Source organism: Carettochelys insculpta, chromosome 15 (assembly GCF_033958435.1).
Source record: "Carettochelys insculpta isolate YL-2023 chromosome 15, ASM3395843v1, whole genome shotgun sequence".
Lineage (NCBI taxonomy): Eukaryota > Metazoa > Chordata > Testudines > Carettochelyidae > Carettochelys > Carettochelys insculpta.
The window spans coordinates 1140086-1162463 of NC_134151.1; the positions used below are offsets into that span (position 1 = coordinate 1140086).

Here is a 22378-nt window from a genome sequence, read left to right on the forward strand (position 1 = left end):
ACAAGGGGCTGGAGCACGTGGCCTATGAGAAGAGGCTGAGGGCTTTGGGCTTGTTTAGTTTGCAGAAGAGAAGACTGAGAGGTGATTTAATAGCAAACTTCAACTTCCTGAAGGGAGCTCTAAAGAGGAGGGTGAGAAACTGTTCTCAGTGGTGACAGACAGCAGAACAAGGAGCGATGGTCTGACGTTACAGAGGGGGACGTGCAGGTTAGGAGGGTGGTGAAGCACTGGAATGCATTGCCCAGAGAGGTGGTGGATTCTCCGTCCCTTGAAGTTTTTAAGTCCCGGCTTGATAAGGTCCTGGCTGGGATGGCTTAGTGGGGGTTCATCCTGCTTGAAGCAGGGGCTGGACTAGATGACCTCCTGAGGTCCCTTCCAGCCCTGTGATTGTACGATATTATGAAATGGCCAGTGAGGGAACAGGACCTGGCCAGTGGCCATGGAGCCAGCCCCGTGTCTGGGCTCACCCCATGCCCGCTCAGGAGCAGGGCCTGGTACGAGCAGCCTCTGCGTGCGCAGCCTGCGGCGACCGAGCGGTGTGAGCAGGGCGGCTCCTGCCACTGCAAAGCCAATCTTTCCACTCGCCGCTGAGCAGTTTCTGTTCAGCTGCCGGCGCTGAACGGATGCAGCCGCTGAGAGCAGAGGGCAGGGTGTTTGCTGCAGCTGTATCTGATCGCACGATCAGCACTCCCCGCCAGGCTCTCCGGACTCAGCGGGGTCTCTGGCAGTCCCTCTCTGGCCTGCTCCAGGACAAGGACGCGCTCCAGGGGGCCCAGGCTAGACAGGAGTGGGAGGTGGCCGGGGAGAGGGAGGAAGGAAGGAGCAGGGGCTCTGCTTAGACTCAACCCCAGAGTTCTGCTTCTGTTGTGTCCAAAGTGGGAACCAGCCAGCGAGAAGGAGAAGTTGGGCTCTGCCCTGTGGTGTGACACCGACTCGCTGGGGCAGGCCTCCGGCAGCTCTGGCCCCCTTGCTGCTGGCTGGGCATGGCCAGGGAGGTGGCGCTTGAGCAATCCCCACTGGGCGCAGACCACTTCCCTGTCCTGCTATCAGCCCTCAGGGAGCTGCCGGGGATTTTGAGACCGGCCGGAAACCCAGCCTGACCCCGCACCAGATAGCCTCTCCTGGCCGCGCTCCCTGGCCCTGCGGCGGGGCTTGGGCAACTGGCAGCTGTGGTGCAACCTCAGGCTGCACAGGGCTCTTGCAATGGTGCGCTCGAGGCAAGCAGGCTGGACTGCATGCTCGCAGCTCTGGTTCTGGGGGGGCTCCTCTCGGGGACACTGCACGTTGGGGTGCAGGGAAAAGCAGGCCCAGCCAGGCTCCTGCTGCCTCCCTCCTCCACTGCAGCCCCAGCTCAGCCCAGCGGCTGGCCAAGCCCAGGCTCCAGCCGTCGTGTGTTGGCCCTGCAGAGCTCACAGCCAAGGCTGCAGCCCTGGGGTCCACCCAGCTCACCCCGCCAGCAGCTCAGGCAGAGGAAGCCAGTGGAGCCAGCCTGTGCACGGGGCTAAGGGGGCAGCTGTGTGCAACACGCACTAACAGCAAGTGCCTGGGCCCCAGGCCGCTGTCTCTCCCTGGCATGTGCCAACTGGGCAGGGAGCCCGGCCCAGGGACTCCTCCACCTCCCCAGCAGAGCAGGCGCTCAGTGGGACACCGGCTGAGCTGGGACTGTCCCTGCAGTCTCCGGGGCAGGAGGGAGCTGCCACCTGGGCTTCCTGGTCTGGGTGGTGAGTCACCTCTCCCCGGCGGGCAAGACTCCAAGCCCAGCCTCCCATGCTGCAGGAGTGCCAGGCTCCCACAGAAACAGTGGGTCCATTTCCAGCTGCAGCCGGCACTGGACCCCCACGTCCCTCCAGCTGATGGGGATCCCAGGGCCCCCCCAGATCCTTCTGGCCACAGGAGGTCCCAGCCCTCCTTGTTCTCTCCAGCTGCCGGGGTTCCCAGGATCCATCCAACTCGCTCCAGCTGCCAGGGATCCCAGGGCCCCCCCAGATCCTTCTGGCCACAGGAGATCCCAGCCCCACCTTGCTCTCTCCAGCCGCCGGGGTTCCCAGGCCCCCCCCAGCAACCTCCAGCCACCAGGGTTCCCAGGGTTGGTCCAACTCCCTCCAGCTGCTGGGGTTCCCAGGGTCTGTCCAACTCCCTCCAGCTGCCTGGGATCCCAGGGCCACCCCAGATCCTTCTGGCCACAGGAGATCGCAGCTCCCCTTGCTCTCTCCAGCCACCAGGGTTTCCAGGGCCCCCCTCCAGCAACCTCCAGCTACCAGGGTTCCCAGGGTCCATCCAGCAACCTCCAGCTGCTGGGGTTCCCAGGGCCCCCCAGATCCTCCTGGCCACAGGAGATCCCAGCCCCCCCCACTCCCTCTGGATGTTGGGGTTCCCAGCCCCCCGCTCCCGCCGGCCACAGGGGCTCCCAGACCCCCCCCCACCCAGTTTCCTGCCTTGTAAGCTCAGATCATGGGTCTTTCTTGTCCAGTAACTCCCCCTGCCCCCCTGCAGGCCACAGCCCTGACCTCCCCCTGCCCTCCCCCCAGCAGCTTACACTGGGGCTGCAAAGAGCGAGTGCCCAGGAGAGGGTGGCTGAGAAGGGCACAGGGCCAGGCCCCAGGTGGAGGAGGGGTCAGTGCAAGGCCAGTGCTGGGTCAGTGCAGTGACAGAGGAAGGTCCTGTGGGGTGGGGGGACACAGGCTGGTGAGTGTGAGGGGAGGGTAAGGGCAGTGCCCAGGGGTGCCAAAGGGCCCTGGTGTGCGCACTGCCCATGGGGGGAGGGGATGGAAGGGCAGATGGCCACGCCGGGCAAAGCAGCAGCTGGGGGGCAGGAAAGAGGCAGGGCAGTGCCCAGGGGGGGCGAAGGGACAGTGCAGGGGGCAGGAGTTAGTGGCTGGGGGGGGCACTAGGGAGGGGCAGAGCCTAGGGAGAGGCAGTGGGGACCCCAGGGGGTGGGGGGCAGGCAGGGGCAGTGCAATCCCCAGGGGGCGGGGTAGGCAGGGGCAGTGGGGGTCGGGGGGGCAGTGCGGTCCCTAGGGGTCAGGGGCAGGCAGGGGCAGTGGGGTTCGGGGGGGGGCAGTGCAGTGCCCGGGGGTGGGGGCGGGGCAGTGCGGTGTCTGGGGTCGGGGGCAGGCAGGGGCAGTGGGGGTCGGGGGGGCAGTGCGGTGCCCGGGGGCGGGGGCAGGCAGGGGCAGTGGGGTTCAGGGGGGCAGTGTGGTCCCTAGGGGGCGGGGACAGGCAGGGGCAGTGGGGTTCGGGGCGGGGCACTGCAGTGCCCGGAGGCGGGGCACTGCGGCCCGGGGGCGGTCCCGGCGCGGCGAGGGGAGGGCGCTGGGACCCGCCGCAGAACCTGCGAGCCCGGCGCCCGGCGAGCAGCGGAGCCCGGGGCACGGGGCACGGGGCTGCGGGAGGGCGGCCGCCGCGGAGCGGAGGTGAGCGCGGCAGGGCGCGGCTGGGGCTCGCCGTCGCTCGGCTCCAGAGTTAACGGGGCGCGGGGTGGCGGGGCTCGGGTTCTGCTCTGCTTTCTGTGTGCGCTGCGGAGTTGGGGGGCCCGGTCAGCGTCCAGTGCTGCCACCGCCCCCGGTACGGCTACCCCGCGGAGACCCACCCCCCGTCAGTGCCCGACCCCGGGGAGCGGAGACCCCGCCCCCCGTCAGTGCCCGACCCCGGGGAACGGAGACACACCCCCCCCCGACAGTGCCCGATCCTGGGGAGCGGAAACACCCCCCCGGCAGTGCCCAATCCCAGGGAGTGGAGACCCCCCCAGCAGTGCCTGATCTCGGGGAGCAGAGACACCCCCCTGGGAGTGGAGACCCCCCCAGCAGTGCCTGATCCTGGGGAGAGGAGACTCCCCCAGTGCTCCTTGGTTTTTGGTACCAGGGAGCTAAGGACCCCTCCCCCAATGCCTGTTGGGGGTGTGTGTGACCCCTGGATAATGGGCTGCTGGAGGGGCTCCCTTGCCCAGCCAGTCAGTCTCTCCCTGGTGCTGGTTTGGGGCCCTCCTGTTGGGTTTTGGTAGCAGGGTGGTTCCCTGTCCCCACTGCTGAAATGGCCCTGCCAGCACGGCCGGCATCCTGGCGCACTGATGGCCAGGCCTTCCCCTGCCCAGGCACCTTCCCCACACTGGAGAGCTGAACCAACATTCCCGCCATTAATGTAGGTCCTACTCTAAGCCACTGGGCTCCTTGCTGGAGGGAGCCCAGGCACTTCGCAGCAAGTTGGTCCTGGGCATGTTAATGTCCTTTGCTCTCACCACCACTGCACACGCACAAACACCTGCACAACAGCACCACAAGGACAAGCATAGGCATGCGTGCGCGCGCACACACACACACACACAGAGCGACACGCTGCTGCACACCCTTTGCTCTCACCACCACTGCACACGCACAAACACCTGCACAACAGCACCACAAGGACAAGCATAGGCATGCACGCGCGCGCGCGCACACACACACACACACACACACACACACACACACACACACAGAGCGACACGCTGCTGCACACCCTTTGGTCTCACCACCACTGCACATGCACAAACACCTGCACGACAGCACCACAAGGACAAGCATAGGCACGCACGCGCACGCACACACACACACACATACACAGAGCGACACGCTGCTGCACACCCTTTGCTCTCACCACCACTGCACATGCACAAACACCTGCACAACAGCACCACAAGGACAAGCATAGGCACGCACACACACACACACACACAGAGCGACACGCTGCTGCACACCCTTTGCTCTCACCACCACTGCACACGCACAAACACCTGCACAACAGCACCACAAGGACAAGCATAGGCATGCGCGCGCGCGCACACACACACACACACACACAGAGCGACACGCTGCTGCACACCCTTTGGTCTCACCACCACTGCACATGCACAAACACCTGCACGACAGCACCACAAGGACAAGCATAGGCACGCACGCACACACACACATACACAGAGCGACACGCTGCTGCACACCCTTTGCTCTCACCACCACTGCACATGCACAAACACCTGCACAACAGCACCACAAGGACAAGCATAGGGATCGATAATAAGACAAAAGATATCATACTTCCCCTATATAAAACTATGGTACGCCCACATCTCGAGTACTGCGTGCAGATGTGGTCTCCTCACCTCAAAAAAGATATATTGGCATTAGAAAAGGTTCAGAAAAGGGCGACTAAGATGATTAGGGGCTTGGAAAGGGTCCCATATGGGGAGAGGCTGGAGAGACTGGGACTTTTCAGTTTGGAAAAGAGGCGATTGAGGGGCGATATGATAGAGGTATATAAAATCATGAATGGTGTGGAGAAAGTGAATATAGAAAAATTATTTACCTTTTCCCATAATACAAGAACTAGGGGACACCAAATGAAATTGATGGGTAGTGGGTTCAAAACTAATAAAAGGAAATTTTTCTTCACACAGCGCACAGTCAACCTGTGGAACTCCTTGCCCGAGGCGGCTGTGAAGGCCAGGACTCTATTAGGGTTTAAAAAAGAGCTTGATAAATTTTTGCAGGTCAGGTCCATAAATGGCTATTAGCCAGGGATAAAGTATGGTGCCCTAGCCTTCATAACAAGGGCAGGAGATGGATGGCAGGAGATAAATCACTTGTCTTCTGTTCTCCTTCTCTGGGGCGCCTGGCATTGGCCACCGTCGGCAGATGGGATGCTGGGCTTGATGGACCTTTGGTCTGACCCAGTATGGCCATTCTTATGTTCTTATGTTCTTATAGGCACGCACACACACACACACACACACAGAGCGACACGCTGCTGCACACCCTTTGGTCTCACCACCACTGCACACGCACAAACACCTGCACAACTCCACCACAGTGGCACATGCAGGCGTGCGCCCCCAGCGACACACTGCTCTGGGTCCTGTGTTCTCATTACAACTGCACACGCACAAAGCCATCGGCACAGGAGCACCCACAATGACGCACTTGGTGACCCGCTGCTGGAAGCCCTGTGTTCCTACCACATCTGCACATGCACAAACACAACAGCACCCCAAAGACACACTGGCGCGGCACCCAGGGACACACAGCTGTGGGCCCCAGGAGACTCACTTCACACTTGTGCTCAGAGGCACTGCCCCTGCACAGCTCCCACCCCCTTGCTGGGCTCTGCCCTCAGCCCCCTAGCCTCCCTACCCGAGCAGGGCTGCCCCGGCTCTGCGGGGGGCGTGGGAGACTGCAGCAGGAAGGAAGGAAGTCAGCTCTGAACAATAGGGGGAAATGGAGGAACTGGAGAAGCGGCTGGTGGCAGGGGAGTCGGCGCAGCTGGCCTGTGCAGGGCGGTGTGATTCATGGGAAAAGGCCCTCGGCTGCTGCACCAGGCTGCCCGCTGGACTCCTGAGCTCTGGCCTGAGCCGTGGGAAGCTGGGAGCCCTGAGCGGGGCTGGGTGGATTTGTGCTGGGGAAGCCCCCGGGCAGGATGTTGCTGGGTGCACAGCCCCTGCCCAGTGGGCCCCAGGGTATGGGAAGGGGTGGCCTGGGCATCTCCCCCAGCTGTGCAGGGAGCTCTGCTGGAGCTGGGCGCTGTGTGGCTGGGCCTGCGTCACACCCGCTGGCTCCCTGTGAGTCACACTGACCTTTCTCATGCCCTCGCCAGCCCTCAGGGGGAGTCGGATGGACCCAGAGCCCTCCTGGTAGGGGCTGATGCTGGCCAGCTCCCTGGGAGGAGCCCGTGACACTGTGGGTGTCTGGGCTGCAGGCTGACAGCCTCCCTCCCAGCAGCACACACAGCCCAGCCAGAGCCAGGCACAGGCCCTTCTGTCTGTCCCGCCAGGGACGGAGCCAGTGACGCCTGGGACAGCGCTGGCTTTTGTCTGCCCAGGGACAGCCTGGCTCTGACGGAGTCAGCTCTGCGTCAGGGGCCAGAGGCCTTGGGTGTGGGAGACCCCGGCAGCCCCCGAGGGAGAGCTGGTTCCTCCCTCTCCATGCATGGCAGCGGGGCTGGAGGGCTGGTTCCTGGCCAGGCTGGGACCCTCCCTCTCCATGCACAGCGGGGCTGGAGGGCTGGTTCCTGGCAAGGCTGGGACCCTCCCTCTCCATGCATGGCAGCGGGGCTGGAGGGCTGGTTCCTGGCCAGGCTGGGGCCCTCCCTCTCCATGCATGGCAGCGGGGCTGGAGGGCTGGTTCCTGGCCAGGCTGGGACCCTCCCTCTCCATGCACAGCGGGGCTGGAGGGCTGGTTCCTGGCCAGGCTGGGGCCCTCCCTCTCCATGCATGGAAGCGGGGCTGGAGGGCTGGTTCCTGGCCAGGCTGGGACCCTCCCTATCCATGCACAGCGGGGCTGGAGGGCTAGTTCCTGGCCAGGCTGGGGCCCTCCCTCTCCATGCACAGCGGGGCTGGAGGGCTGGTTCCTGGCCAGGCTGGGGCCCTCCCTCTCCATGCACAGCAGGTCTGGAGGGCTGGGAGCAGAGCAGGCAGAGGCCGAGAGCCTGGGTCCTTGCTGGCTACTCTGTGGCATTGCCTTCTCCCATCTCCTCAGCACCAGCTCCGCCTCCTGCCCTTCCTCAGGGGAAGGCCTGACACCCGCCCTCCTCCCAGGGTTCCCAGGCCATGCTCTCCTCATGCGACGCCGACATCGCTGACTGGCTGGCCACCATCCACCTGGAGAGGTACCAGGAAAGCTTCCGGCAGCATGGGTACCACCTGGCCAGAGACGCCGTCTCCCTGGGCAACGCGGAGCTGCAGCAGATGGGTGTCACTGCCACCGGGCACCGCAAAAGGATCCTGAATCTGGTGCAGCAGATGCAGCTGTTGGTGCGAGACAAGGGAGGGCCCCTGGCAGGAGATGCCTGTGCCAAGGCTGGCCCATGCACAGGGCCCCTGGGTGTGCCCAGGGTGTACCCAGCAGACCAGCAGGACCGTGGTACAAGTTCTGCTAATGGAGCCTCGCTGGCGGCCACTGATGTGCTTGGGAACCAGCCCTGCTTGGCTGGCCCCAACCCAGCCCCACCTCTGGAGACGGAGCCTGCATCCCACATTGCCAAGCCTGTCCCGAAGCCCAGGACCCTCTTCCAGCGCCCCAGCCCCGCTGTGAGGTCAGAGCAAAGGCTGGCGCCCACACCAGCAGCCCAGACCTCAGTGCCAACATACAAACCCAGCTCGGAGGGGCCCTCTGCATCGTCCACTGTGCCTGGAGAGAGTGCCATGGATCTTGGGTGCTCAGACAGCCCTCAGGAGCAGCCAGACAGCTCAGTGGGGCTCCAAGTGCCCCGGCCTGGCGGGGCGGACAGTGGTCTGGAGCCTGTGCCGGAGCCCCGGGCTGGAGTGGGTGCAGTGGGTGTGGAGAATGTGGACGTCCAGGCTGGGTGTGGAAAACCCTTTCCACACCTCGGTGGTGGGACCCAGCCCACTGCTCGCAGCCCGGCCAGTCCCAGGGCGAGCTCCCCGCTGTCGGCTGCAAGCGCCCTGGGAGGCCCTGCCCAGCTGACTGCTGCGTGGGGCAGCGTGGAGATGGTATCCAATGTCATTTATGAGGGCCTGATGCCCCCAGCACAACCAGCTGGCTGCTCAGGGGGCGAGGAGCTTGCGAGGAGCCGACCTACCCCCCGGCCGCTGGACTTGGCCACTCAGCAGGAAACCACACTAGCAGTGAAGCCTGAGTGAGTATGAGCCCACTCCTAGCCCCATGGCCCGCCCTCTGCCTAGGGGTAGGGAGGACAGAGCTCAGGCAGGGCAGGGCCCCTTTCCCCGCTCTCCCCGCAGCTGAGATCAGCCCCAGGGAGAGCCCTGAGGGCAGGAACACAGCTTGGCAGAGCCAGGCCAGGATCTCTCCAGGCTGAGGGGACAGACCAGTGCTGGGCCCGCCCGGAGGAAGGGGTCTGCTGGGCCTTGTAGGGTACGTGCCGGGGTCACCGTGGGGCTGGAGAGAGGTGCCTGTGGCTAGCAGGGAGCACTGCTGTTGTTCCAGGATATAGTTTGCAGAGGGGAAAGAGGAAGGAACTGCGTCTGTGTGCCGCAGCCGGGGAGGGTGCATGGCCCTGGCTGCGAGAGCTCAGGGTCGCGTTGCCAGGTCATCCCTAGGGCCCTGCCCAAGTCACAGCCTGGAAAACGCATCGTGGAATGTGACCTCTCCTCTTGCGTCCCTTTCCCCTGCGCTGTGCAGCTTCACACCAGCCTCTCACCCTGGGCTCCTGGCCCCATGGGGAGCGGCTGGGGGCTGCAGGGCTATTGTACAGGGCTGCACTCTCGCCAGCCTTACTTCTGCGCTGCCTTCTGGCTGGGGGCTGGAGAGAGGTGGCTGCTGGTGGTGCAGGCAGCAGGGCTGAACGACAGGCAACAGCCTCATTTGTGGGCTGCTGCTGGTGCCAGATCAGTCCCCAGAGCTGGGTCCCAGCCAGCAGCCACTGCTCTCCTGCTGCCCAGCTCTGGGGCCGGTGCCGTTAGCAGTGCAGCAGGGAGAGTGGCAGTGCCCCCCAACTACTCCTTTTGGGGTCTGGACCCCCCAGTTGCAGCCCTGTGACATTTCAGATTGAATGGCTGAAACTGCAAAATGAGTGGCTTTAACCCTCCTGGGACCAGGGTCCCTTTTGGTCACGGTCATGGTCGTGATTTAAAAAATCATAAACGTCCTGATTTCCGGTGTTTGAATCTGAACTGTCGAGAGGGGAGGCCAAGCAGAGGAGTGGGGGGCAGGGAAGGTGCTTGGGTTTGCGGTCAGAGAGTTGCCAGCCCTGGCTACCCCCGGGTGGGCAGCGCACCCCGCGCCCCAGGCAGGGCCTCCCCGCATGTGGGCCCCGCGCAGGAGGGCACCAAGTGGCGATCTGGCTGCTCAAGGCTCTGGTGTGTCTCATCCGCTCTCCCAGCTCTCCTGGACGGCCCAGCTTGGACCTGCCGCCCATCCCCCAGAGACCCGCCGGTCGGCCAGGTGAGAGCCGTGGCTGCGGGGGTCTGCGTGCACGGCCTGTCTCCCCGCAGGCCCCCGTGTGGGCCCCCGTGCTGGGAAGCGGGGGCTCTGGGGGCACTGGCGGAACTGGGGATGGGGCAGGAGTGGGGGCATAAGCTAGAGCAGGGGAGCTGGGGCACATGGGGGCGGAGCCCTTATGCGGCAGGGGGCTGAGGCGTTGTTAGCTGGGGGGTTTCTGTGGCAGCCCCCCAGCATCCACCCAGTGGTGACTTCTCCCATAGTGACCACTGTCTGCTGCGGGGGCTGCTGGCTGCCCAGCAAGGGGCTCATCCTGGACAGGAGCCTGGGCCGTGCTGCCCTTAGGGCTGCGGGTGAGGGTGGGGGGCAGTGGGTCTGGTGAGAGCGGCTGGTGTCAGGGCCAGCCCCGAGTGAATGGCGTCCCGAGCTGGGCCCAGGCTCTCCGGGAGGGAGTGGCGAGGGGGTTCTGCTCTGGCGGGCCGAGCGCCGGCTGGCCACTCACTGCCTGTGTCTGCCCCCAGAGCCGGTGGAGGAGCCCATCAGTCCCTACTGCGAGGGCGTGTTCGGACGTGGGCTGCCTGCCCGGGAGCAGAAGGTGAGGGCCTGGGGCGCAGGGTGGGCTGAGGGGAGAGGCGCAGGGCGGACTGGTTGAGACCAGCTCCTGCTGGGATCTGGGGGTGAAGTAGGAGCGTGGCCGCACCCCGCCTTCCGCCCCCTCTGGGCACCCCTTGCAGCCACCCCTCCTGCCTGGGGGCTCAGCAGACGTCAAGCCGGCAGAGACGGGCAGGGGGTGCTAGGCCCAGGGCAGGAGAAGGCAGTCCGTGGAGGCCAGAGGTTGGCAGAGGGGTGGCCAGGCAGAGCTCTCACCAGCCTCTCCTTTCAGAGCACAGGGACCCCGGCTGGGTCAGGCTGCAGAGCCGTGCCAGAGATTGTCCCAGGGCTGGAGAAAGAGAGGCCCAGGTAAGCCCCTCTGCCCCATGGAGCCTCAGAAGGGTCGGGCAAGCAGGCTGGGCGGTAGTTTCCTGGTTTCGCTGCTGGGGCAACGGCGGGCTGGGGAAGCCGGGCCCACGTGGTCTGACTGGGGAGCTGCTCCTCTGTGGGGAGACGGGGCTGCCGGCCCACTGAGCAGCCGATGGTGGTGCTGGGTTTGTAGTATGTCCTGCCGCTCCGAGGCGGTCGTGCTGTGCTGTGGAGTGGGGCAGAGCAACACCCCAGCCCTGGCGAGATGGCGCCTGCTGCTCCCAGGTTAGCGGCTCGCCAGGGAAGCTGTTCCCTGCCTGGGCAGATGCTCCAGGGGCTGGTTGGCGTCGAGCCTGGGAGTCCTTGTTCGTGCCCAGCATGGTGGTGGCGTGCAGGTTGCTGGGGTGGGCCGATGGCGGCTGCAGGGGGTGGGCCAAAGGCACAGCGATGCAGGGGCATCGGTGGCTCCCCGACCAGGGCTGAAGTTTGCACTTGGTCCCGATTCGGGCGGCTACATGTCGAAGGCAGAGGAGTCGTTCTCCTCCCCAGGGCAGCGCTTGCTGTCTGAGCGCGGCGTGGGTGTGGGCGTGGCACGGATCCTCCGGGTCAGTGCTACTCGCCAGCTGTGGAACAGAGCAGAACCCCTCCATGTGCCAGACCCCAGGGGCTCCCTCCCCACAGGCTCAGCCCCTCAGGCTGGACCACTGGGGCCCCAGCTCCCCTGCGGGTGCAGCTGGGAGGGAGTCCGGTGGAGATCTGCCTGCCATGCAGGGAGGAGCGCGCCTCGCCTGGGCTGTGACACCACCCAGCGCTGCTGGTGTGACCCCGGAGGGCTTGGGCTCGGGGAAGTGGGGGAGGCACAGCTACAGCTGGCCCAGGGCAGGCGGGGGCTCGGAGCTTTGGCCGGCTGGCAGGGAGGGGCACTCAGGGTTTTCCAGGCAGGGAGAGGGGCATGTGGCTCCGGCCGCAGGAGGGCAGGGGTTGCAGGGCTCTGGCTGTGGGGAGGGGCATGTGGGCAGAAGGGGCAGAGCCGGGGGGCCGCAAGGGGGCTGGATACTGTGGACTGCTTAGCTCTGCAGCAGGCGAGTGCACGGCCTGCCTGATCGCAGGCCAGAGGCTGTGCCGCAGGAAGTGCCCTGCGGCTGGGTGCGAGAGTGGTCAGACTCGCAGATGATCACCGCCCCCTTCTGTGCACACACTTCCCCGGGTGGCTGGCGGTGCGATACACTTCTCTGCCGGCTCTGGAGCGGCTGCCGCCATCCCCAGGCCCCTTCCTGCTGCCCCAGCTACCACTGTACACGCTGCCCTGCAGGCTGAGCGCGAGAGTTCCCACCCATCCCCCGCTTTCTGGGTGGTTCCCACCGCTGACAACAGGCTCAGCCTGGGATTGCCAGGAAGCGCCTCGGGGCTGCAGTGATTTTAGCCAGGACTTAAAAACCTCCAGGGATGGAGATTCCACCGCCTCTCTTGGTAACACTTTCCAGTGCTTCTGGGGAAATAGTTTTTCCTAATATCCAGCCTACACCTTCCCCCCATCTTGAGACCATTTCTCCTTGTTCTGTCCTCTGTCACCAATGAGAACAGCCTCTCTCCATCCTCTTCGGATTCCCCCTTCAGGAGTCTGAAGGCAGCTCTCAAATTCCCTCTCACTCTTCTGTTCTGTAGACTAAGGGCAAGACCTGGGAAGCCATTCTTCTGCTCTACTCAGCACTCATTAGGCCTCACTTGGAGCATTGTGTCCTGTTCTGGGCCCCGCATTTCAAGAAAGACGTGGAGAAACTGGAGAAAGTCCAGAGAAGAGCGACAAGAATGATTAAAGGTCTAGGGAACAAGAGCTGTGAGGGACAACTGAAAGAACTGGGCTTATTTAGTTTAGAAAGAGAATCGGACAGAAGAGGACGGGACAAGGAGCAACGGGCTTAAACTGCAGCAAGAGAGGTTTAAATTGGGTATTAGGAAGAACGTTCTGGCTGTCAGGGTGGGAAAACACTGGAGTCAATTCGCTGCGGAGGTTGTGGAATCTCCATCGCTGGAGATATTTAGGAGCAGGGTGGATAGACACCTGTCAGGGATGGTCTAGGTGGTGCTTGGCCCTGCCGTGAGGGCAGGGGGCTGGACTCGGTGAGCTCTTGAGGTCCCTCCCAGTGTACTGGTCTGTGATTCTGTGACTGGCTAAGCCTAAATCCTTCAGCCTCTCCTCACAGCTCATCTTCTCCAGCCCCCAGATCAGGTTTGTTGCCCTCTGCTGGACTCTCTCCAACATATCCACATCCTTTCTGTGATGGGGGCTCACAACTGGACACCACACTCCAGATGGCAAAGGGGAAGAATCACTTCCCTAGATCTGCCGGCAAAGCACCTACTAATGCACCCCAATATGCCATTAGCCTTCATGGCTACCAGGACACACTGTCAGCTCGCATCCAGCCTCTCAGCCACTATAATCCCACAGTCCCTTTCTGCTGCGCTGCTACTTCGCCAGTTGGTCCCCAGCGTGTAACTGCTGGGGATTCTTCCGTCCCAAGAGCAGGACTCCGCACTTCTCCTTGTTGAACCTCACAAGATTTCTTTTGGCCCAGTCCTCCAATTAGTTTAGGTGTCCCTGGATCCTGTCCCTACACTCCAACCTATCTACGCCCCCCAACTAGTTTAAAGTCATCTGCAAATTTGCTGCGGGTGCAATCCATTCCCTCCTCTAGGTCATTAATAAAGATGTTGAACAAAACCAGCTCCAGAATCAATCCTTGGGATACTCAGCTTGATACTGGATGCCAGTCAGACATGGTGTCTGTGCATCTGACGAAGCGGGTCTTTACCCACAAAAGCTCATGCTCCAAAAGTCTGTTAGTCTTTAAGGTGCCATAGGACTTCTCATTGGTTCAATCAGACATCAAACCATCGATCACTACCTGTTGAGCCCGATGATCTAGCCAGCTTTCTATCTGCCTTACAGTCCATTCATCCAATCCATACTACTTTAACTTGCTGATCAGAATACTGTGGGAGACTGTATCACAAGCTTTGCCAAAGCCAAGGTCCACCGCCTTCCCCATATCCACAGAGCCCATAATCTCCTGGGAAAAGGCACCAGGTTGGTCAGTGTGATTTGCCCTTGGTGAACCCACCCGTGTTGACTGTTCCTGATCACTTTCCTCTCCTCTGAGTGCTTCACAGGAGATTTGGGGAGGATCCCCACCATGATTTTTCCAGGACTGAGGTGAGGCTGACCAGTCTGTAGATCCTTGGATTCTCCTTCTTCCCTTTTTAAAAATGGGCACCACATTTGCCTTTTTCCAGTCACCCGGCACCAAGTTTTCAAAGATAATGGCCAATGGCTCTGCAGTCACATCAGCCAACTCCCTCAGCAGGCTGGGCTGCATTTGTGAAGCTAGACTCATACGGTTACCCCTCCAAGACTAAGTGTTATCCAGATTATTCCAAATCGTTGTCTGGAAGGTCTCCGTCTTACGATTTATACTTTTCCTGTTCAGAGTTCAGCAGACTGGAGATGGCAGGGTCAGGCCTAGGGCTTTCCCTGAGAGCTTCCCTGTGAAGCTACAAGCTTCTTGTCACAGCAGGGTCTGCCCCTGCGGAGGAACAGTCAGTGCTGCTTTGAAGCTAATCTGTTTCCTTTGCAGACCATGGTAAACTAGTGTACATTAGTTCACACTGGGGAGGTGGCTGCTACTTCATTACAGCTTAGGCAGTTAAGCTGAAGACAGTGTAAATAGTGTTGTTAGTTTCCTACAAAAGCAAAAATGCAGTCAAGTAGCACTTTTAAAGACTAACGAAATAATGTATTAGGTGATGAGCTTTCGTGGGACAGACCACTGTAGTTTCCTGCAGCGTCTAACATCTTTGATCTTAAGGCTAAATGATCTAGCTTCGTGCATAGGACAAGGCAATTAAGGTGTGAAAGGGAATTAGCATCTACAAGCTAATCTGGTTACCTGTCTCTTGATAGAAGTTTAACCATGTAAACACAGAGGGGAGCCTCCTCAGGCTGCAGCGTCCCAAATAAGGAGCAGCCCCGTGGCACCTTAAAAACTAACAAAATTATGTGTAAGGTAATAGATAAATGTGCTTGTCTTTAAGGTACCACAGGACTGCTTGTTACATGTAAGCACAGATAGATACACTTAGCACCTGCTCTTTGATTTGCTACCAGTACAGGCACACACACTAAGGATTTTAGTACACCTCAGATAGCTTGGCTAATTAGCTACAAGGAGCAGCCTGGTTCCCATTGCAAGAGCCTTAGAAGTTGCTTACAGATCCCAGCTTGCTGGCTGTTAACCTTTGACTGGCTCAGCTTTCTACACATTTGTCAAGTTTCTCTAGGCTTTGCTTTTTTGTAAGTTCTAGCTGTTTTACTGTCTGTTTAGCGATGGCAAGGGTTAAATCTCTCTTTGCTTGAAGCTGCCACGAACGGTTTTTATCTGGTCACCCAAGAACCAGCTTCTCTCTGATGTTTTCATGGTCTGCATTCCCAAAATCACAGTTTGCAGCCAATTTACTCCATGTTCTTATAAAACATTCAGCATTTCTCCTGGCTGTGTGAATTCTCGGGTGAATATGTGCTCTCTCAGAAGTGGAATTTCTCTTCAGTTTAAAGTATGCATCAAAGGTAACCAGAGCTCTTTCATAGTCTTCTTTGCAACTGTCTTCTGCAAAGTCAAAGAAGGAAAAGACCCATTGCATATGTTAATGAAGGTACCGGTGTGTCTCCAGGTTCTTTGGGCAGCTTGACAGCAAGAGGAAATCTTAGAGAATATTGTTGCAGGTCTGTCCTGTCCAAAGGTTCATTAAAACTGAAGTTCCCTGGAGCCTTTCAACATTCATTGCTGTTTCCCTTCCGTTTCTGTTCTCTGCTCGCTCGTGATGTCGTGTCCTGTTTGTTTGTAGCATAGTTCAGCATTCAGTTGCAGAGGGCTTGCTGGCCTCCTAGGAGACGTGGAGGGAGCTGAAATAAGAGGGTTAAAAATGAGGGGCCGAGACAGAAGGGGCACCCCACAAAGGAAGGACTTGAAGAAGAGCAGGAGGGGGATAGACTCCCGGCCCCTGCAGCAGCCCAGAGCACCCCCCAGGGCTCTGCTGCTTTCTGGGAGCTGCCCCAGGCATGCGTGTAGGGGCTGCTCTGCACCCGCAATGGGCTTCCTGTCCTGTGAGCACTGCTCCTGCAGCCTCGCCCTCTTGCCACGTGCCCCAGCAGCGTGGGCTGGGGCTGTGCACGGGGCCAGTGCGCAGGAGTGGGGCTGGCAGCGCTGCCAGCCTGATCACACAAACCCCTACACCCGCCCCTGAGCCCTTCTCCACTCCACATCACTTGCTCACTTTCGCTGGGCTGGGGCAGGGCAGGGGCAGTCCAGGGGACTCTGGGCTGTGGCAGAGGATGGGAGAGGCAGGGTCCCTCCTGCTGCGGGTGCATCTATCATGTGGCTCCTGGCTGGTGGTGCAGCCAGGCTGACGCCACCTCCCTGCCTGCCCGGACGCCAGGATGCTCCCGGAAGCAGCTGTTGTGTGCCGGGGCCAGGGGGCATCAGGTGGCTCCGTGTGCTGCACCTGCTGGCAGGCAGTACCCCTGCAGTCCCTGTTCCCAGCCCAGCCAATGAAAGCTGCAGTGTCGGCGCTGGGGGCGGGGTCAATGTGCAGCCTTCCCTTGTGTCCCCGGGGCCGCCGGGCTGTGCAGGCGCTGCACCGCTGGGCTCCTAATGGCTGCAAAGCCCCTGGATTGGCCACAGCCCAGGAGATGGCACCCGACTGGTGCTGGCAGCTCTAGGGCGGGTGCTGCTCTGAGGCTGCGCCTGCGCTGCCTGGGGCCAGCTGGAGCCCGGCTGCCCACACGGCACCACGCAGTACTCGGCAGGCCCCGTCCCACCCACAGGACCAGCAGCGAGGGCAGCAGCGAGGACACGGAGCCCGAGAGCTGGGCCCAACGCACCGGCCCTGTCGCCCAGGACGAGATGGAGGGCTACGCCTCAGTGGAGGCTCTGCAGGCCGAGGGTGGCTTCAGCCTGCCAGCCCACCTCTACCCAGACGAGGTCCTGGATGACCTGACCATCTCCCCGTATGCCAGCTTCACCTCGCTGTCTGAGCACCCGCCCCCCGTGCTCAGCGGCTGGCTGGACAAGCTGTCCCCGCAGGGGTAGGTGCCCGGCTCCGCGGGGGGTCAGGACTTGGACGTGGGTCCCTGCCTGGGCCTGGGGAGGCCATGAGACGCCCTGGCTGGCGTCATGGCCCACAGGAGGCTGGTTTGCTCACTGGCGGTAGTGGGAGTGTGGAAGTCCACAGGGAGCTGCCAGCTGCAGCCAGGCCTGCAACAGCTGGGACCGTGCCACAGGCATCGGGCCATGTAGGTTGCTGGGATGGTGCCCAAGGGCGGGAGCCCAGCCCACGGATCCCTGCTGTGGCCTGCGGGGTGCCCCTCCCCGTGGCTTCTGCTCTGAGGGTGGCTCAGAGCCGGTCCCAGCAGCTCCCCCTCTGCCCTCCCACCAGGAATTACGTTTTCCAGAGGCGCTTTGTCAAATTCAATGGGAAAAACTTCATGTACTTCCACAGTGAGAAGGTGAGTGGGGGCCTGGCAGAAGGGGGAAGGGTGCGTTGGTGCCACCAGCCGGGGCAATGGGGCCCTGTCTGAGTCTGGGGGTAACCTGGTGGGGCCATTCCAGGACCCGTACCCCAAGGGCGTGATTCCACTGTCCATCATCGAGATGGCGCAGGCCACCAAGGAGAACAAGTTCCACCTCGTCACCAGCCAGAGGGTCTTTGTCTTCCGAGCCGAGAACGAGGGTGAGCCCCCCAGCCCGCGAGTGTCCCCCCCCAGCCCGCGAGTGTCCCTGCATCCTGATAGCACCCCAGCCCGCGAGTGTCCCCCCCCCATCCCACGGGCGTCCCCCATCCCACGGGGGTCCCCCCCATCCCGCGAGTGTCCCTGCAACCTGATAGCACCCCAGCCCGCGAGTGTCCCCCCCATCCCACGAGTGTCCCTGCGCCCTGATAGCACCCCAGCCCGCGAGCATCCCCCAGCCCGCGAGCGTCCCCCATCCCACGGGCATCCCCCCATCCTGATAGCACGCCTCAGCCCGCGAGCGTCCCCCATCCCGCGAGCGTCCCCCATCCCGCGAGTGTCCCCGCATCCTGATAGCACGCCTCAGCCCGCGAGCGTCCCCGCATCCCGATAGCACGCCTCAGCCCGCGAGCGTCCCCCAGCCCGCGAGCGTCCCCCCATCCCGTGAGCGCTCCCCAAGTCTGCAAGTGTCCCCTTATCCTGTGAGCACGCCCCAGCCCAAGAGTGCCCACCCAGAGCCACCTCCCGGAGGGGTCTCCCATCCTCGGTCCTCCGCTCCCAAGTCAGAGCCCCCACCCCTTTGCAGGCCCTGCAGCCCAACTCCCTTCCATGCCCACGTACCGCTCCCTGGCCCTGGCAGCACGCCCGCCCCATCTCTGTGCCCCTCTTTGGACCCAGGCCACTTCCCCACAGCCTGGGGACCATGCCCAGGGCCTCCACCTGCAGCTGCCCCTCCCTGTTCTGCGGCCTGGGAACTGGGTGCTGGGCTGGCTGGGCGCAGCCCTTGGTGCTGTGGCTGTGCCCAGAGCTGGGGTGCTCACTGCCCGCCGTGCCCTGCAGCCCAGCGGAACGAGTGGTGCTCTACGCTGCAGAGGAAGGTGGCCGAGCAGCGGCTGGCCTGCCCCCAGCCTCGCCTGGCCCGCAGCGCGTCCTGCCAGAAGTGCGGCCCCCTGGAGCTCAAGGGCCAGAAATCCAGGCTGTTTGCAGCCCTCAGCCTGGCCGACATGTGGCTGTACAAGAACGAGCAGGTGAGGGGGCCCGGGGGCTGTGCTGCAGGTGGGGAGCTTGTGCGCCCGCACCTGGGGGGAGGCCAAGGAGCTGGGGGAACCCACGGAGGGGCTTTACAAGTGCCTTCATGCTGGCCTGGGGCTGGCCCCTTCCCTGTGGGGCCTGGCTCCAGGTCCGGCTGCTCCCTGCCGTCTCCCTGCTGGCCTGGCCCACCCCACACCAGAAGCGCGTGTGAGCAAGCGGGGCCTGCGGACAGGCAGAGCGGCACACTGGACTCTGGTTCTACAGCCCAGGGCCAGGCTGCTCCGGGCAAGGGCAGCACGGTCCCTGCTGTGGAGCAGGCTGGCAAGGTGGCACCTGCGTGCCACGAGAGAGAGCAGCCCACGCATGCCCTGCTGTCCATGGGTCTGCGCCTGGAGCGGTGCAGGGGGAGGCCGTGCCCACGCCGGGCCAGTGCCGCAGCCTCTCACTGCTCCATCTCTGTTCCCAGTTCTTTAAAATGGGCATCGCCATCTGCCTGATCGAGCTGCAGGGCACCACCATCCGGGAGGCCAAGAACCGCAGCTTCGAGCTGGTCAGCCCAAGCAAGGTCTTCAGGTGCGGGTCCTGGGCCTGGCTGGGGGGCAGCAGGGCGGGTGCCCCAGCGTACCAGAGGCTGGGGCAGGGCAGGGCACTGTGAGTCTCCCGGCGGTGTCTTCCCAGCTTCGTGGCCGAGTCAGAGCGGGAGAAGCGGGAGTGGATGGAGGCGCTGCAGGAGGCCATCGCCGAGACGCTCTATGACTACGAGGTGGCGGAGAAGATCTGGTCCAACAAAGCCAACAAGTTTTGTGCTGACTGCAGGTCCCTGAACCCCGACTGGGCGTCCATCAACCTGTGCGTGGTGATCTGCAAGCAGTGTGCAGGCGAGTGCAGCCCCCACGGCCGGGCAGGGGTCGGGTGAGACCCTGGGCAGAACAGGGGGCAGGAGGTAGCTTCGGAGGAAGGGGCTGGGTAGGCCTGGAGGGCTGGTGCCAGGGTGGGGCAGGACGTAAGTGGGTCAGTATCAGGCGGGCAGGTGGCACATCAGCCAGGTGGGCCGGTGGATGGGTCTTGATGTCGGGTGGGGGGTGCTGAGCAGGTGGCAGTGGGGTGGTCAGTATAGTGGGCAGGCGGGTCGGTGTGATGTGACGGGGGTCTCTGGGCACAGCTAAGGAAATCACTCCAGGGGATCTCTGCTTAAATCTGGGCCATGTGCAGCCCCCGGCTGGGATTTCCTTCTCACTGAAGCAAATCCAGCCAGCCCCCACAGCACCTCTGCCAGCCCCACTGGCCAGCCAGGAGCCACACAAGCAAACTCTCACAGACTGCCCAGCTGCTGCCCCAGCCCCGACCAGCAGCCCCAACGCAGGGGGGAGACTCTTTAGCCTGTTTCACCAAACCACACGGATTCTCCCAGGCCCCAAAGGGTCCAGCCCCAGTCCCTGGTCAATGTGCGCTTGGATCTTACCCAAACGACACGCTGACCAGTCCTCCAGATCGACACAGCGAAAGGCTCATTAACGCAGAGAGAGACGGGCTCAGCGGGAAGAACTGTTGAAGTGACACATCGCACACGTCAAGGACAGGGATGGACGCAGCCCGCGATGTTCTGTGACGTCTCTGAAAGTTCACCCCAAGGGCTGAGGTTCCAGGTTGCGTAGCCTTAGTTACTGGCGAACGGGCGCCCTGGCCGGCTGCAGCCCACACGCTGGGGCGTGGGAGCTTGGAGCAGGGCAGAAGACAGACGACTGAGGTGGACGCTGCTCGGTCCACGTTAGAGTTTTTTTTTCTGTGCGGAGGGAAAATTCTGTTCTTCCCCCCAGGTCTGGGCTCACCACCTGGCCGGGGGGTCACTGGGCTGTGTTCCAATAGCTGCAGCCCAAGAGGAAAGTCCCACATCCCTGTTTTGCGTATCGGCCGGCTGGGCCAGTCCGCCTCCCATTGCAGAGCTGATCGCTAAAGCGCCGCAGAGCTGACACCTGTAACTTGACCACCAGGCGTGGCCCAGACCTGGCAGTAGCACGCGCAGGCTCAGGGCTCCCTCCGCTTTCCTCAGCCACGGCCCCCGGCGCACTGCTTGGGGCGAATGGACACGCAATGGCCCCAGTCGCGTGGTGGTCGGTACGCGGGCTCAGAGCTGGCCGCTGGGCCACGCAGGTGGGTGGGCAGCCGGGGGCCGGGGCCGGGCCACTCACAATCACTCTGCGGCTCCCAGCAGGGCAGCACCGGAGCCTGGGCTCCAGCGTGTCCAAGGTACAGAGCCTGAAGCTCGACACCAGCGTCTGGAGCAATGAGATTGTCCAGGTACCCAGACTGCCCCTCCCGCGGCCCCTCACCCCACGGCTGCCCCACTGATGGCCCCATGGCTGCCCCACCCACGGCCCCCTCATCCCATGGCCCCTCCCCCCACAGCTGCCCTATTCACTGCCTGCTCCCCCTTGTGACTGCCCCAATAATGCCCTCAGGTAGATCTGCCATTAGTTAGTGGCTGGGGGCTGATCCCCCTGTGGATGTTGGAGTGCAGGGAGGGGAGGACCCCCACAGCCTCAGGGCACCCCCTGGGCACCTCTGGCTCCCCCAGCTCCGTGGGACGACTCCCCCACCCAGTGACTCCTCTCTCCTTCAGCTGTTCATCGTGCTGGGGAACGAGCAAGCCAACCGGTTCTGGGCCGGGCGCCTCCCGCCCACCGAGGCCCTGTACCCCGACGCCAGCACTGAGGAGCGCCGGCTCTTTGTCGCTCGCAAGTACCGCGAGGGGCAGTTCCGCCTGCCGCACCCCCAGCACGCCACGCAGGAGGAGGTGCTGCAGGTCAGCGGCAGGCCAGGCCGGGCAGTCCCAGGCTCTCAGGCTGCTGGGGGGTGGCAAGAGACCATGGGGGCTTGCCCTAAGCTGGCAGCCATCTGTCCATGGGGCAGGGAGTGCCCAAGCTGGCAGCCGCGTGTCTGTGGGGCTGGGTGTGGGGGCGGGTGTCAGAGCCGGGGGCCATGTGACTATGGGGCAGGGGGGTGTCAGAGGCAGGAGCCATGTATCTATGGGGCAGGGGTGGGGTGTCAGAGCCGGGAGCCCTGTATCTATGGGGCAGGGGTGGGGTGTCGGAGCCGGGAGCTGTGTATCTATGGGGCAGGGGTGGGGCGTCAGAGCCGGGAGCCGTGTATCTATGGGGCAGGGGTGGGGCGTCAGAGCCGGGAACCGTGTGTCTGTGGGGCAGGGGTAGGGCGTCAGAGCCGGGAGCCGTGTGTCTGTGGGGCAGGGGTGGGGCGTCAGAGCCGGGAGCCGTGTGTCTGTGGGGCAGGGGTGGGGCGTCAGAGCCGGGAGCCGTGTATCTATGGGGCAGGGGTGGGGCGTCAGAGCCGGGAGCCGTGTGTCTGTGGGGCAGGGGTGGGGCGTCAGAGCCGGGAGCCGTGTATCTGTGGGGCAGGGGTGGGGCGTCAGAGCCGGGAGCCGTGTGTCTGTGGGGCAGGGGTGGGGCGTCAGAGCCGGGAGCCGTGTATCTATGGGGCAGGGGTGGGGCGTCAGAGCCGGGAGCCGTGTGTCTGTGGGGCAGGGGTGGGGCGTCAGAGCCGGGAGCCGTGTATCTGTGGGGCAGGGGTGGGGCGTCAGAGCCGGGAGCCGTGTGTCTGTGGGGCAGGGGTGGGGCGTCAGAGCCGGGAGCCGTGTATCTATGGGGCAGGGGTGGGGCGTCAGAGCCGGGAGCCGTGTGTCTGTGGGGCAGGGGTGGGGCGT

General features: G+C 62.9%; 1 protein-coding gene across 4 annotated transcripts in view; it reads left to right on the forward strand.

Moving 5' to 3' along the window:
• The first annotated feature begins 3339 nt into the window (after window positions 1–3339).
• The window catches only part of ARAP3 (ArfGAP with RhoGAP domain, ankyrin repeat and PH domain 3), a 34897-nt gene continuing 15858 nt past the window's right edge, over window positions 3340–22378 (forward strand). For 2 of the 4 annotated variants that reach the window (XM_075010184.1, XM_075010187.1), the window contains exons 1-13: window positions 3341–3413; window positions 7500–8619; window positions 9823–9884; window positions 10403–10476; window positions 10765–10841; window positions 16726–16986; window positions 17337–17406; window positions 17510–17630; window positions 18469–18656; window positions 19127–19233; window positions 19339–19538; window positions 20873–20958; window positions 21281–21463. In XM_075010184.1, the coding sequence (XP_074866285.1) occupies window positions 7571–8619; window positions 9823–9884; window positions 10403–10476; window positions 10765–10841; window positions 16726–16986; window positions 17337–17406; window positions 17510–17630; window positions 18469–18656; window positions 19127–19233; window positions 19339–19538; window positions 20873–20958; window positions 21281–21463 (2478 nt within the window). In that variant the 5' untranslated portion in view covers window positions 3341–3413; window positions 7500–7570. Of the gene's footprint in view, window positions 3414–7499; window positions 8620–9822; window positions 9885–10402; window positions 10477–10764; window positions 10842–16725; window positions 16987–17336; window positions 17407–17509; window positions 17631–18468; window positions 18657–19126; window positions 19234–19338; window positions 19539–20872; window positions 20959–21280; window positions 21464–22378 lie in introns of all 4 variants that reach the window. The other 2 variants (XM_075010186.1, XM_075010185.1) reach the window with 2 other exon arrangements.